This window comes from Plecotus auritus (genome assembly GCF_963455305.1).
Source record: "Plecotus auritus genome assembly, chromosome: 2".
Lineage (NCBI taxonomy): Eukaryota > Metazoa > Chordata > Mammalia > Chiroptera > Vespertilionidae > Plecotus > Plecotus auritus.
The window spans coordinates 173,159,249-173,173,929 of NC_137771.1; the positions used below are offsets into that span (position 1 = coordinate 173,159,249).

At 38.5% G+C, this 14,681-nt stretch overlaps 1 protein-coding gene across 2 annotated transcripts in view; it reads right to left on the reverse strand.

The window, feature by feature from the left end:
- Positions 1-204: 204 nt before the first annotated feature.
- The window catches only part of TFRC (transferrin receptor), a 36,148-nt gene continuing 21,671 nt past the window's right edge, over positions 205-14,681 (reverse strand). For both annotated transcript variants that reach the window (XM_080656249.1, XM_080656248.1), the window contains exons 10-19: positions 13,896-14,053; positions 12,733-12,852; positions 10,453-10,538; positions 10,211-10,274; positions 7,871-7,938; positions 6,949-7,007; positions 6,651-6,732; positions 5,475-5,696; positions 4,285-4,425; positions 205-3,248 (exon numbers count right to left, since the gene is read on the reverse strand). In XM_080656249.1, the coding sequence (XP_080512375.1) occupies positions 3,006-3,248; positions 4,285-4,425; positions 5,475-5,696; positions 6,651-6,732; positions 6,949-7,007; positions 7,871-7,938; positions 10,211-10,274; positions 10,453-10,538; positions 12,733-12,852; positions 13,896-14,053 (1,243 nt within the window). In that variant the 3' untranslated portion in view covers positions 205-3,005. The remainder of the gene's footprint in view (positions 3,249-4,284; positions 4,426-5,474; positions 5,697-6,650; positions 6,733-6,948; positions 7,008-7,870; positions 7,939-10,210; positions 10,275-10,452; positions 10,539-12,732; positions 12,853-13,895; positions 14,054-14,681) is intronic.

Consider the following 14,681-nt stretch of genomic DNA (forward strand, 5'->3'; position numbering starts at 1 on the left):
AACCAGTGGAGAAATGGGCAGCTGCAGTGCATCCTGGGCTAACCCCCTGAATCTGTCTCCAAGGCCCCCTTTCCTCTGACTTCCCAGTGAGCTAAAGCAGCCTGACCATTGTCCGTCTGTGTCTCCCCTCCTCCCGAATCTGCTCCTTGTTTGGAATGTGTCTTCAATAAACCCCTTTACTTAAAAAAATAAAGAAAAGACAACTCAGTGTTCAAGCATTTTATTACACAAGATAAGGAATATCCACATCGTTGCACATACCAGCTTGTATACAATGATAATGGCATATCACTTGTTCACAAGATATAGCTGATCAGTAGGTTGAGAAGTTTAATTAAGCCATCGTTAGCCAAGTAAAATTTCAAGAACATTCAAAGAGGAAACACAGTAAAGGTTATACAAGTTCTAGAATAGTGAATCATCACACAGTTCACTCCTTTAATCCTTTACCTTAGAAATGTACATTCATATCTATAACCAGAAAAAAATATGAAGACCAGCAGGTGTCACTAGTCAAATATACATTTCATTCAGGAATAGTAAGCCTTTTACTACCTCTTTGGATTGGTAACAACTCAACCTTAACCATAGAAAGAGTTTTTAAAAGCAATTTACTGCTGTAAAATGTATGCCCATTAATATTATGCCTTGAAGTCACTGAGCTTTTATTAAAGTATGATAAAGCATGATACTCAACTAGGAATCCCAGCAATGACCTTTTTATACTTAGCTACACTAAATATCATTCAAGATAAAACACTGTAAAGACTAAATAGACCAAGTAGTGAAATAATTCAGTGAGGCTGTAATAATCCAGATCTATTATTAACTTAGGTAAGTGACACCAAGTTTAAAAGAACCTTAAGAGACCCTATGGACTTTTTCTTAGGTGACAATATTGAACTGCCCATATAACAAACAGCTGATTACCTGTTTGAGTAGAAAACAAAGTCTTTACTCATGTAGTCTCAAACGTATTTGTTCACATCTACATTTAACTTATGACCACCATGTACTAATAGGTAGGTAGGTAGGTAGGTAGGTAGGTAGGTAGGTAGGTAGGCATGATCAAAGATCCTTTTGCAAGCCGGCTCCCCACACCCTTCACTCTCCCCTCCCCACCCCCCCAGACCTCCTATGCAAATTTCCCCTGCTTTAAGCTGAAAGGTCAGTTCTGGATTCAAGCTTGAATGAACTAAGGTTAATAGGAGATAACATGCATATAGGGGATAAAGTTAAATTCATTTGTCAATAGCAAACATTATAAATGTGTGCTACTATTCCGCTAAACAGAAGACCCAGAGAAACCACAAATGTAACATAACACCACATTAGGTTTAAAAACAACCTTTGAATCAACAAAAAGAATCTTGAAGGAAGTAGTTTTATTTTACCATGGTTGAATTTACCCACCAAATGTTTAATGACCACAAAATGTTTCTGCAACTAAAACTAAAAGATAGAGCATTATAGGGAGCTAGAAATATATGTTAGATACTAACGATCTTCAAGCTTTTAAGATGTCATTGCATGAAGAAAATTATGGGAAACACTGTTCCCGATAATTACGTACACCCTTAGTGTAACATATGGAGATCACTGTCTCCGATATAGACACTGTGGTAGGCAAAAACTACCTTGTTCTTTATGCATTATGGAAGACACTGCTCCCGATAATGTGAGTTAGGTTTGTGACAAAGGTACTGGAAATTTTGCAAATTTTGAATTAAAGTTACATCTTGGATAAACTGAGCTGTAAAAAATTTTGCTTATGAGTACTATCACAGCCTTTAAGTGAAATTAATTTATAACTTGGTCACAACTCAGTACTTTAGGGAAACTACCATTTTTATCTACTTGGCTAAATAAAAGTCTAACTTGATTAGCAATCCCTAATAAAATTTAAGTCTCTAATATTTAGCTTTAAATTTTTATTTGAGGCTGTTTTCTAAAACCCTGTTTTCTAAAACAAGTATTGACCATTATAAATGCAAAACTTCCAGTATCTGTTGGGTTTTATTAGCAGATGCTGCTTTTATTTAAAAAAACAAAACAAAAACGACAGTATAACTGTCATAATTATGGAAGGCACTGCTTCCGATAATTATCTTCTATAAAAAACCACCATTTATAGTGAACTCTGTCACTGATAAATAAACAATAAATATCTTGAGCCAAAATGATAGGAAGCTTTTCCAAAAAATTAACACTTTGACCAAAATTTGGCAGTGTGTTCTTTAAAGTCTGACAAACTGAGCTTGAAGTTAAACACCTAAAACTGGTTCTCTTTCAAAATATCTTGGAAAAAAACAAAAAAAACTAAACAAGGCTTATGCGGGAAGGGACAGAAGGAAAGAAAATATACTAGGTCTTTGGCTTCTGGTCTCCTCTCTTTATAAATGGTCTTGAGGTTAACACATTAAGGCCTTGCTCCTGCGATAAACAGTTGAACTTTATTTTATGCAGCTAAAGGACCTCATTTAGCAAGAAAAAAAGTCCCAGCCCTTCTGAAAGTTAACTGTTTCATCCAGGGATGAGGAAACCAGCTAAATCCTTAAAGAAGGCATAGATCTCACTTGGAGGATAAGGTCTTACAACCTGGTATCTGCTATTTAGCATCAAATGAAGATGGAGGATTACACTAAAATACCATGTTTAACCTTCAGCAGATATCACCTTCCTCCTCCCACTCAAGAGACATCTGTCCTTAGGATTTAGAGCAATAGTTCATGTAACTGGTTCTGACTTTTTTATAACTGTAACAGAAAAGAAGCAGTTACCATTACAAAGCACTTAAAATTCTAGAGAAAAACATTCTAACATGAACATTTTTCAATGGCTATTCATTTGAACAGGTATCTACCCTGTATTAAAAGCTGCCTAAAGATATCTAGTAGTACCAGGATGAATGGGTAGAACTTTAACAATATTAGGTTTTGTAGCCCTACTGAAAATTTAGCACAACCAGCACAAGTCACAAGCACCCTAAGTTAAGGGTATCACATTTAAAACTCATTGTCAATGTCCCAAATGTCACCAGAGATGGCATTTGCAGCTTCCTGAATAGTCCAAGTTGCTAAAGCCAACTGGTTTCTAAACAGTGTTTCATTAAAAGCATTGCTATCTTTCCGACGCAGTTTTATGTGCTCCAGTAAAGCTGGGAGAGTGTGAGAGCCAGAGCCCCAGAAGATGTGTCGGAAAGGAGCATCTCTTGGAGATACATAGGGTGAGAGGAGGTGATATTCCACCTAAAAAACAAAACATACAAGAGCACTGACAGTGTTGACTTTGGTTGTGAAGAAAGAATCTGATACAGTAAAGCCACTGTCACTATCCCACTTCCAAATGTTCAATTTCCCTTAATTTAAGAATGCTGAGAACCAGGCTACTAATCTTCTATTAAAACTATAAAACTATGCCCTAACCGGTTTGGCTCAGTGGATAGCACATCGGCCTGCGGACTCAAGGGTCCCAGGTTCAATTCCGGTCAAGGGCATGTACCTTGGTTGCGGGCACGTCCCCAGTATGGGGTGTGCAGGAGGCAGCTGATCGATGTTTCTCTCTCATCGATGTTTCTAACTCTCTATCCCTCTCCCTTCTTCTCTGTAAAAAATCAATAAAATATATTAAAAAAGACCTGTAAAACTAATGTCAATTCCTTTGTAAAAGTGAACTCTAATTGTATTTTTTGTTGTTGTTTTTCTTTTTTTTGTTGTTGGAGCACACATCTGGAAGATTTACAAATTTCTGCTGTAAAAGAATCTTCTGCTTCTTCCAAGCAGCCTAAAGGCTGGATTAGACAACAGAAATGTAGAAAAAATGACAGCTAAAATAATTAATGATTTCTTCTTTAAAGATGTGTTTAGCCCAGCCAGCGTGGCTCAGTGGTTGAGCATCGACCTATGAACCAGGCGATCATGGTTAGATTCCCAGTCAGGGCACATGCCTGGGGTTTCGAGTTTGATCCCTGGTGTGGGGCACGCAGGAGGCAACCGATCAATGGTTCTCTCTCGCGCCCCCCTCCCCACCCCCGCTCCCTTCCTTTCTTAAATCAATAAAACATATTAAAAAATAAAAATGTTTCTAAAGCCTAAAAAAGTTAACACTAGGTTAAATGTTTCTTGTATTTCCAAGTTTGATATGTTGATTTAGACCTTTTAAGAGTTAAAATCTGTGAATTCTAAAAGCAAATGATTCTAGGCTTCTGAAGTTATACTTTTTAGAAATGCAAAGTTTACCAACTAAAATTTAACATATTTCTTCCTTTTCTAAGAGGTTACTTACTCTCATGATACGGTCATTGATTTCCCTCATGACAAGTCTGTCTGTTGAATCTGAATTCTTATAATCTGTTGTTAGTTTGGAAGTAGCACGATAAAAGTCTCCACGAGCAGAATATAACCACTGTAGACTCAGACCCATCTCCTGTAGCAAAAGACATTCCATTCACTATTAGATTATTATATTCCTAAGGATGTTATTCTACACCTTTCTAATTTAGGTGTAGCAACTGAGAGTCTGATAAAAGGGGGTGAACTCACAGACAAGTGCAAAGATCCAGAGAAAGCTAGATTAAAGCACTTGTGCAGGAGGTTCCAAGCTCTCTAAACTACAGCAATATGCTCATATTTAAGCCCAGCATATAGTATGAGTATCACTCTTGGTCTCAAAAGAAAACCATACTAAAAAAATTTAACATAATCTACTTAGTCCAAGTATATAACCCTGTGTAGTATATTGTTTCCAGTTCAACTTTCCTATGGGAGAACACATGAAGCATTTTGGTTCAACAAACTTCAGAATCTAGTTATTTCCATCTGGTTAAGTTCCATTTTCTGATCAGTTACAATTTGTTTCAAGAAAGCCATAGTAAGTCTTGGTTGAAGTGTTTTCCCGATATGCCAAGGTTGCTGGTCCATCCCCGGTCAGGGCACATACAAGAGTAAACCAATGAATGCATAAAGAAGTGGAACAAAAATTGATGTTCCTCTCTCAATTTTTAAAAATTAAAAGGAAAGCCATAATAAGATTCGGTTATCAGTTGGAAAACACTTTTGATTTTATCAAAAGTTTGAATACTATACAGGATGAATACTAAATAAGACTGTAACTAACTACTGGCTATGTTCTCTCTCATCATGTCATCTCCAAAGGCACATATAATCTAAACTCACAGGTTCAAAGTCATGGTTGACACCTTTAGTCTCTGGGTCCTAGCTCTTTATGGATTGCTTGGAATACATGAATAGAAAACATAGTTCTAGATATTGATATACTTGCCATGGTCTATTCTAGATCTATAACCTCCCAACTTCCTTTTCAAATGAATTATGGATTCTAAGCAAAATTATACCTCAGTTCACTTTAAAATGTGTTTTAGTTACCACCAAGTCCTTCCCCAGGAACAGTTAAACATCATTCCTCAAATTGCTTAATACTGCAGCATTAAGAACCGGGTTTTAATTAGTGCTCACCTTTACGTCTGTTTTGAATTGGTTCATATCCCTCACAAATGAAAGCATTTTCTCATTATACATGTCATAGTTCAGGTTCAATTCAGCATTATGGGTAAGTTTAATTATGAGTTGACCAGCAACTTCTGCTGCTGCACGGGCCATTTTGTTCAACTGAGGGACTTCCTGATTCAGTACCTCATAGGTATCCTGGGTAGTACCTAAGTAAGGATAATCTAAGTCCTGAAAAACAAAGCGAGGTTAATGTACTCAGGTAGGTTAGAAAAGTAACATTCCAGTTACACCATCAAGGTAATGGGAACTATAATTCTTCCTTTGTTTCTAACATATTCCTAACCCCAATTTTTTCTTATACACTACTTTAAAAAAACACCACTTTTTGTTACCCTAACCTACTCCAAGAATGACTACTTTCTTCTAAGCTCCATAGAATCCATGTTCTATTATATCAGACTAGGGGCCCGGTGCACAAAATTCGTGCACGTGTGTGTGTGTGTGTGTGTGTGTGTGTGTGTTTGTGTCCCCCTCAGCCCAGCCTGCACCCTCTCCAATCTGGGACCCCTCTCACAATCCAGGACTGCTGGCTCCCAACTGCTTGCCTGCCTGATTGCCCCTAACCGCTCTGCCTGCCAGCCTAATTGATGCCTAACTGCCCTCCCCTACTGGCCTGGTCCCCCCCCCAACTGCCCTCCCCTGCTGGCCACCTTGTGTCCACATGGGGTCAGCTATCTTGTATGTTGGAGTGATGGTCAATTTGCATATTACTTTTATTAGATAGGATACCCAGAACAGATTTTTTTAGCCAGATTTCTTCAGGTTATATCCTGTTATCTTTGCTCTGGAAAGTTTCATTTTAATGAGGAAAGAGGAGAGCATATGTGAAATGTACTTTCAATATAAAGTGTTACTACTCTTAGATGATATCTTCTAAACCTCCATTGGCCAATAAGTAGCCTGTTATTAATGGTTCTTATTTAATTGACGCTTTAGCAAATAAAAATCAAATGCTAATTAAGCTAACTGAAAGAATTCTATTGTAAAACTGATCATAAGGTAGCATACAACAACTGCACGTGTATAACTTCCTAAAAAGATTGTAAGCACTCTAGGAAACTTGTTCTCAAATTTGATGAAAGAAGATCCAAGATACAACACTTCAGAGTTCTTCAGACTTACCCCACAAAAACAGAAAGAAACTGCTGGGATTCCAGAATACGCAAGGAAAGGGAAAGCAGCATCATCAAGAGAAAATTTCTCCCTGCAAGGAAAGAAGGTGTTTTTTAGAAAGTTTTCTAAAGAACACAGTGCTACCATGTAACCTTACTCCTAGCCCCCCAAAAAGTCTTAAAAGGAATCTCTTTAGGTATAGGTAAGCTCACTGCAAAGTTACACAGACTCTGCCTAACACAGTATGTGCTACTGCATGATTGTTATTGTTTTTCTATCAGCTGTTCATTCACTTGTCTCAACTTACACTTTGTTCATCCAGTTGCTATCCCGATATAGAGACAACCCAGTAACTGGATGTTTCACCTGTTAAATAAGAAATTAAGTTATCATTAAAATGAACCTTTCTGAAATATATTTCTCTTTTATAAACATTTATTAAAAGACACTACATTTTTATTATATCTCCTTAAAAAAATTTTAGGACAAAACAATCTCAAATTTTTGAAGTTATTCCTACTAAGCTTGTACTGCTAGTGCCTTTAGTTAAGGTGAGAGAAAAAAATGTTTCCTACTGAACATTTTAAAGGTGGTTTAACCACAATTTTAAAAGCCCTCTCCTGGCCTTCATGGTATGTCTTATCTCATTTCTTCCTTCTACACATTTCATACTACTGCCAGCCTAACCTGCAAACACACCACTGCCTTATTGGAGACCCTATTGTAATCCCTAGTTTCCCGGGAAATCAAGGTCAATTTCCCTGACCCTTGGTTCCCTTCCAACTTTAATCACCCCAATATATAACCTCTAATTGGGGTAGGCAAATTTGGTTCCTTACTCTTTCAAAACTATGGTCATTCACATGTTTGACTCTATTCAATGAATATTTTATCTGACCATCTGATTTAAGTCTCACGGATAGTTTAAGTCCATTTAAAACCTTCCTTTACATTCTGACTCTATAGACAATCTCTGTGGGTACCTACAGTACAGCTTAGGCCTCATGGAACTCTGCTACATATTCCTAAACAGACTACACATTGTGATCAGAGCCCTTCGTATACCACTCCCATGGTTCAATAGGCTGGGGAAAAATAAGCCAAGAGCATGACTGATATAACGCTGCTATAAAATTTATTCTAAGTTCACTTTAGCTATCAATATTTTTTACCTTATGTGAATTAGCAAAAAATTAAAGTTATATATTTTCGTAATTAGGTATACTTACGTCTTGCATCGTTTTCTCAATGAGTGAATACAACAATGGGCTGGCAGAAACCTTGAAGTTGCTGGTACCTGCAAAGAGATTATTCTTTTTTTTTTTTTTTTTTCAAATTTTTATTAAGGTATTATATGTGTACATATCTTACCATTGCCCCCCACCCCCACCCCACTCCCATACATGCCCTCACCCCCCAATGTTTTGCATCCGTTGGTTACTCTTATATACATGCATATAAGTCCTTCAGTTGATCTCTTATTTCCCCCACCTCTCCCTAACCTTACCACTGTAATTTGACAGTCTGTTTGATGCTTTACTGCCTCTGTAACTATCTTTTTGTTCATCAGTTTATAATGTTTTTCATTATCCCCAAATGAGTGGGATCATGTGGTATTTTTCTTTCATTGACTGGCTTATTTCATGCAAAGAGATTATTCTAACGTTGCACCTTCTCTAGTCAAGCAATTTTCACACTGCTACTTTCAACAACTAAAAGTACTTGGCAAATAGGAAGACAGGAGGATAATAACCAAGATGAGTGGCATATACAACCTATCCTCTTAAAGAAGTAGATAAAAGTTCTTTAGTGACCACTAACCTTAATTTGACTCAACTGAATCTCTTACTGCTTGAGTTTGCATACTTTAATGTTCATGATTTGTTTTTTTTGGTTCATCCATGTTAAGGCAGTCATCTGCTAATTATAAGTAAGCTTACTATATTCAAAACATTCTGCTGTACAGGTAAAATGGCAATAATGATAAATCTAGTAAGATTTTGTTAACTCCCTCCTTTTTTATTCCAATGGAGACACATTTTACTCTTCTCATTCATCCATTGGCTACACCTGCATTTTTAATAACATTCAAACTCTTTTAATTGGTATCTCTATCTATGATGCCACAATGTAGTAATATGTGAACTAGTCTCTAGAAGTGCAATTCTACATGAAATGATTTAGTTCCCTTTGGTCTAAAATACTGTCCAGACTATTGGTTCTAAAACTTTAGTGCGAGCATATCAAACTCGCGGCCCACTTGTGGACCACAACGAATATTTTTGTGGCCCAGCCAATATAATGGTATGTAAGAAACATTTTAATAAAAATTTCATAACTGAATTTTTACAATATCCTGCTATACATAATTATTAGTAACGAACTATAACATTTGCTAATGACTGATTACTATAACTGTGTTACATTCATTTCCCTTATGCGCCTATGCGCAGGGGCACCATTTCTCACCACTAATACTAGTAGCGAATATTTTAGCAGCCGATTGCCACATCATTAGTCTTGTACTGACTTGTTTGGTATGCACAACAAGAAATATTTCGCTTTCGGAGAACAAGAAAAATAGGTTTATTTGTGTTATGCTTAATAATCTGTGCAGTTATTCAGTGTCTGGTAAGTTAATGTTCAAGAAAAAATGTTAATTTTTATTAAAATGTTCTATTATTTTATGTTAACAACTAGAGGCCCAGTGCATGAAATTCATACGGTCAGGGGAGTCCATTAGCCCATCCTGTGCCCTCTTGCAGTCTGGGAGCCCTTGGGGCATGTCCGACTCAAGGCCTACAGGAGCAGGCCTAAGCTGTCAGTCGGGTACCTTAGCACTGCCGCGGAGGCGGGAGAGGCTCCCACTACCATGGTTGCGCTTGCCAGCCATGAGCCCAGCTCAGGGCTTCTGGCTGAGCAGTGTTCCCTGTGGGAGTGCACTGACCACCAGGGTCAGTCCTGAGTTGAGTGTCTGCCCCCTGGTGGTCAGGTCAGTGCATGTCATAGCAACTGGTCGTTCTGCCATTTGGTTGATTTGCATATTAGCCGTTTATTATATAGGATTACTCATTTATTTCAGCCCTGTATTCAGCATGTCTCTATTGAAATAAACCTAGGTCTCTATGAAAACTGAAGCTTTTGTTTTTTGCGGCCCACATAAATTTAAACCTGTTTATTTGGCTCGTGTTAGCCTTTTGAGTTTGACATGCTTGCTTTAGTGCATTAGAATCACTTGGAATGCTTGTTAAACCAGTTTGCTGGACCTATGCTCCAATTTCTGACTCTAAGGTATGAGATAGGGCCTGTAATTTCTTCATTTCTAACAGTTCCCAGGTGATCCTGATGCTGATGTGGGGACCACATTGAGAAACATTTGCTCTGGACGAAGCTATCTGCACCCATTTTAATTTAATGGACAATTAAAAGAAAGCTATGTGAATCTTTTGATCTGGAAACGGCCAATGTAAACTGTAAAAAGTAGTAAGTGCTGCTTTAGAAAGCTTTCTTTTGCTGTTTTATAATTAGTTTATCTAAATTCATGAATAGCTAATGAAAAGGATACTCACCGAGAACAGCTTTATCCAGATTAATGTAAGTGAAAGCCTTTATATGCAAGCTGGAAAGGTATCCCTAGAAGAGAAGGAAAGATACTCATGTATCAATCTAATCATCACATAAAGTAACGATTATCAGGAGTTTCTTTTTAATTTGGATTCTATTGGGACTAAATATTCTATTGAGAGCATGGTTTCTGGAAGACAAGTTAAGACAACACAAGTTTGGGTGCCATTCTGGGTGTCATTAATACCTCCAGCCATTCAGTGGCACCCACAGCTCCGAAGTCGCCAGCACTCCAGCTGGCAAAGACAATGCTTCTTCTGGGTTTAAACCCGCCTGAAAGACAACAAAAGGTTAGCTTCATTGTGGGAAAAAGTACAGGCAGACAAGTGACTTAAAGATAAAATCAGAAACTTCTAACCCAAGACAGCAGATTAAAAATTTATTTTCCTTTTGAGACCCAGGTGAAAACAAACAAATTTTGAAAGTGATCTACATGATCACATTATAAGGAAATAATAACTGTTGAGTCACTATGTTGCACACTGAAGCTAATGTAATATTGTATGTCAACTATATGCAATAAAAATAAATTTTTACAAATTAAACAAAGTAATCTAAAAGAAAAAGGTAGGTAATCATTTGCAAATAAGATTTCAAGTACGCAGCAGGAACCAGCTTACTGAAAGGCACTTTTTTCAGCTCCATTCTTTGGAGTCCCTTACCTTGTGGACCAAGATATATTTGAAATCACAGTGTATTCTTATTTGAGAACAATTTGCTTAAAAGTATGTAACTTTTTTTAAAAAAATTGCTTGAAAAACAGTTGTTATGAAATAAGATCCAAAGATTTAATAATGTGGTAAAGGTTTGCATGTGTGTGGGTAGGTATAGAGGAGTGGCAAATACCATGGGAAAAAGGCTTCAAAATGAGCTTTTATATGTTATGTTTATAATATACAAATGTTTTCCCATATTCATAAATATATCAAATTATACAAAAGTTTACAATCCTATATAATAAAAGGGCAATATGCAAATTGACCAAATGGCAGAACTGCGGTTGCTATGACACGCACTGACCACCAGGGGGCAGACACTCAATGCAGGAGCTGCCCCCTGATGGTCAGTGAGTCACAAGCCAGGCTGACTGCTGGCAAGTGCAGCGGCCCGCCTCCATGGCAGCGATAAAGGATGTCCAACTGCAGCTTGGGCCATTCCCCTGAGGGCTCCCAGACTGCAAAAGGCAGGCCAGGTTGCCCTGACCAGTTTGGCTCAGTGGATAAGAGCGCTGACCTGCGGACTGAAGGGTCCCGGGTTTGATTCCGGTCAAGGGCATGTACCTGGCTTGCAGGCACATCCCCAGTGGGAGGCGTACAGGAGGCAGCTGATGGATGTTTCTCTCTCATTGATGTTTCTAACTATCCCCTCCCTTTCCTCTCTGTAAGAAATCAATAAAATATATATATTAAAAAAAAAAAAAGGCAGGCCAGGTTAAGGGAGCTCCCACCCCCAGTGCACAATTGTTGTGCACCAGGCCTCTAGTAGAACTATAAAACATTAGTACAGAGATATGTCACTGCTTGCTTTCAAATAGATTCCTTAGGGGCCATGTTAGATTTGCCATATCATTCTGGGTATGTCAAACTCAGAATTAGGGCCAAATATAACACTTTTCAGTATCTCAAAAGAAATGGATGGGCCCTGGCTGGGTAGCTCAGTTGGTTAGAGCTGTCGTTCCAGTAAACCAAGGTCTCAGGTTCAATCCCCAGTAAGGGAACATACAAGAATCAACCAATGAATGCATAAATAAGTGGAACAACTACTTGATTCTTCTTTCTCCCTTCCTCTTTCTAAAATTAATCAATCAATAAAATTTTTTAAAAAATGGATGATTTCCAGTAAAATGAAGACACTGCATGGAAAGCTGTTTCAAAGTCAAAGGCAGGGATATAATGAATAGCATAGAGCAGGCATCCTCAAACTACGGCCCGCGGGCCGCATGCGGCCCGCCGAGGACATTTATCCGGCCCACCGGGTGCCGCTGCCTGTCCTGCTTAGCAGCCGACTTGTCCTGGGCCCGCAGTGCGCATAGGAATTTGTTCATAGTTGTTTTTTTTTTAAAAAAACTATAGTCCGGCCCTCCAACCATCTGAGGGACAGTGAACTGGCCCCCTGTTTAAAAAGTTTGAGGACCCCTGGTATATAATAATACAGTCAATGTATATTGACTTCAAATAATACAGTCAATGTTACTGTAATAACTTTGTATAGTAACAGATGGTTACTAAACCTATCATGGTAATTATTTCATCAGGCATATAAAATGTCAATTCACTATGTGGAACACCTGAAATCAATTTGTATGTTAACTATATTTTCGAAAGTCAAAGGAAGGTATAACAAAATATCTGCTTTATATTAAAGAACTCAATGTTTAGAAAAAGTGACAAAGGTAAAAGTGAGCAAAGCATACTATAACATTATTTAGAGCACATACATATTCAGGTTCTCAAAATTTGCACTCTACCTTGAAAAACCAAATCAGAGAATATCTGGGCAAGTTCCAATAGAAGGGCTGTTCCCACACTGGATTTTGCAGCTCCAGGACCCCAGGCATCCCTCTGGGCCCCTACTACAATGTAGCGACCTTTTAAAAAAAAAAAAAATACAATGAGCTCTTAAATTGTTTCCTGAGTCTAGAATAAGCACATTCATAGAAGGGTAAAAATTAAGTATATGCATTAAGGGTAAGAGAACCTTAGGACTTTGGGGAGAAGGGAGAAGGTGAGAAGGCCAGCACCAGGGAAGGGAGAAGGTGAGAAGGCCGACTGCAGGAGAAGGGAGAAGGTGGCAGTTAGGCAGTTAGGGGGATCAGGCCAGGAGGAGAGAACAGTTAGGTGGATCAGGCCAGGAGGGGAGAGCAGTTAGGGGCATCAGGCAGGTAAGCGGTGAGAAGCCAGTGGTTCCAGATTGCGAGAGCCCAGTGCTCGAATTTTGTGCACCGGGCCTCTAGTCCTATATAATAAAAGGTTAATATGCAAATAGACCAAACAGCAAAATGACTGGTTGCTATGATGCGCACTGACCAGCAGGGGGAAGACACTCAAAGCAGTGTCAGTGCACTCCCACAGGGGGAGTGCCACTCATTCAGAAGCTGGACTCAGGGCTGGTGAGCACAGTGGTGGTGGCGGGAGCCTCTCTGCCTCCGCATTAGTTGGACATCCTCCGAGGACTCCCAGACTGCAAGAGGGTGCAGGCCGGGCTAAAGGACAAATTTCATGCACGGGGCCTCTAGTTGTTTAATAATCAACTGAAGTCCAAGGATTTCCAATACTCAATGATATGTCGCATTTAAAAGACAGATGACCTGTTATCAGTATCAGCAAATTATAGCCCACATGCTGATTCATTATGCATTGTCTATAGCTGTTTTCATGATATAATTAAAAGCAATTTTTAAGTCACAATGGTCAATTTTTGACAAGTTACTTTCCTGGGGCTTTATTTAGCTCCCAAGGAAACTGGTATCTAAATGACTCACTTTAAGACATACAAGAATTAGCTTTTCACAAGGCCAAGCCAGCCTTCCTACACTCCCTCCTCTGGCCACATGCTTAATAGGGAGAAAACCAGAAATACATAAAATAGAGCAATAGACACAATTAGACAGAAAAATCAGGGGGTCTTTACCTGGTTCTTCAAAACCTTTAATAACACCAAAGATATTAAAAATTCTTATCTCTTTCAGCACATTGTTCACAACGAGTTTCACATTCGTATTCTGTGTGGTTACCAGCTTACATAAAGCATCTGTTTTCCAAGAAGAAGGACAGTCTCCTTCCATATTTCTAGAAGTAAAAAACAGAAATCAGCATTCTGAGTTACTGCTTCTTTCCCCAGATTTACAAAATCAGTCCTTCTTACATCCAGTAGAGTTCCAGGTTAAGAGGTCATATAAGAGAACATACAAAATTTACTCCCTAGTGGCTATTTGTTTCTTATTCTGATCTGTAGACAACCATGAGTTACTTCCTGTTTAAGCACTATGTTCTTACCTTCTTCTGATGTGTGCTTTTCTGCCAGAGAGTATATATTACATTTAAAATATATACCAAGATGGACTCAGAATGAAGTTCTTATATAAAAGTCCATTAATATAGTCCCATGTTTACCCTAGCCGGTTTGGCTCAGTGAATAGAGCATCGACTTGCGGACTGAAGGGTCCCGGGTTTGATTCCCGGTCAAGGGCATATGCCCAGGTTGCGGGCTTGATCCCCAGTAGGGGGCGTGCAGGAGTCAGTTGATCAATGATTCTCATCATTGATATTTCTATCTCTCTCTCCCTCTCTGAAATCAATAAAAAATATATTTTAAAATAAAAGAGTGAGAGAAACCAAGATGGCGGCATAGGTACACACCTAAACTGTGGCCTTGCACAACAATTTCAAAACTACAACTAAAAGACAAAACGGACAC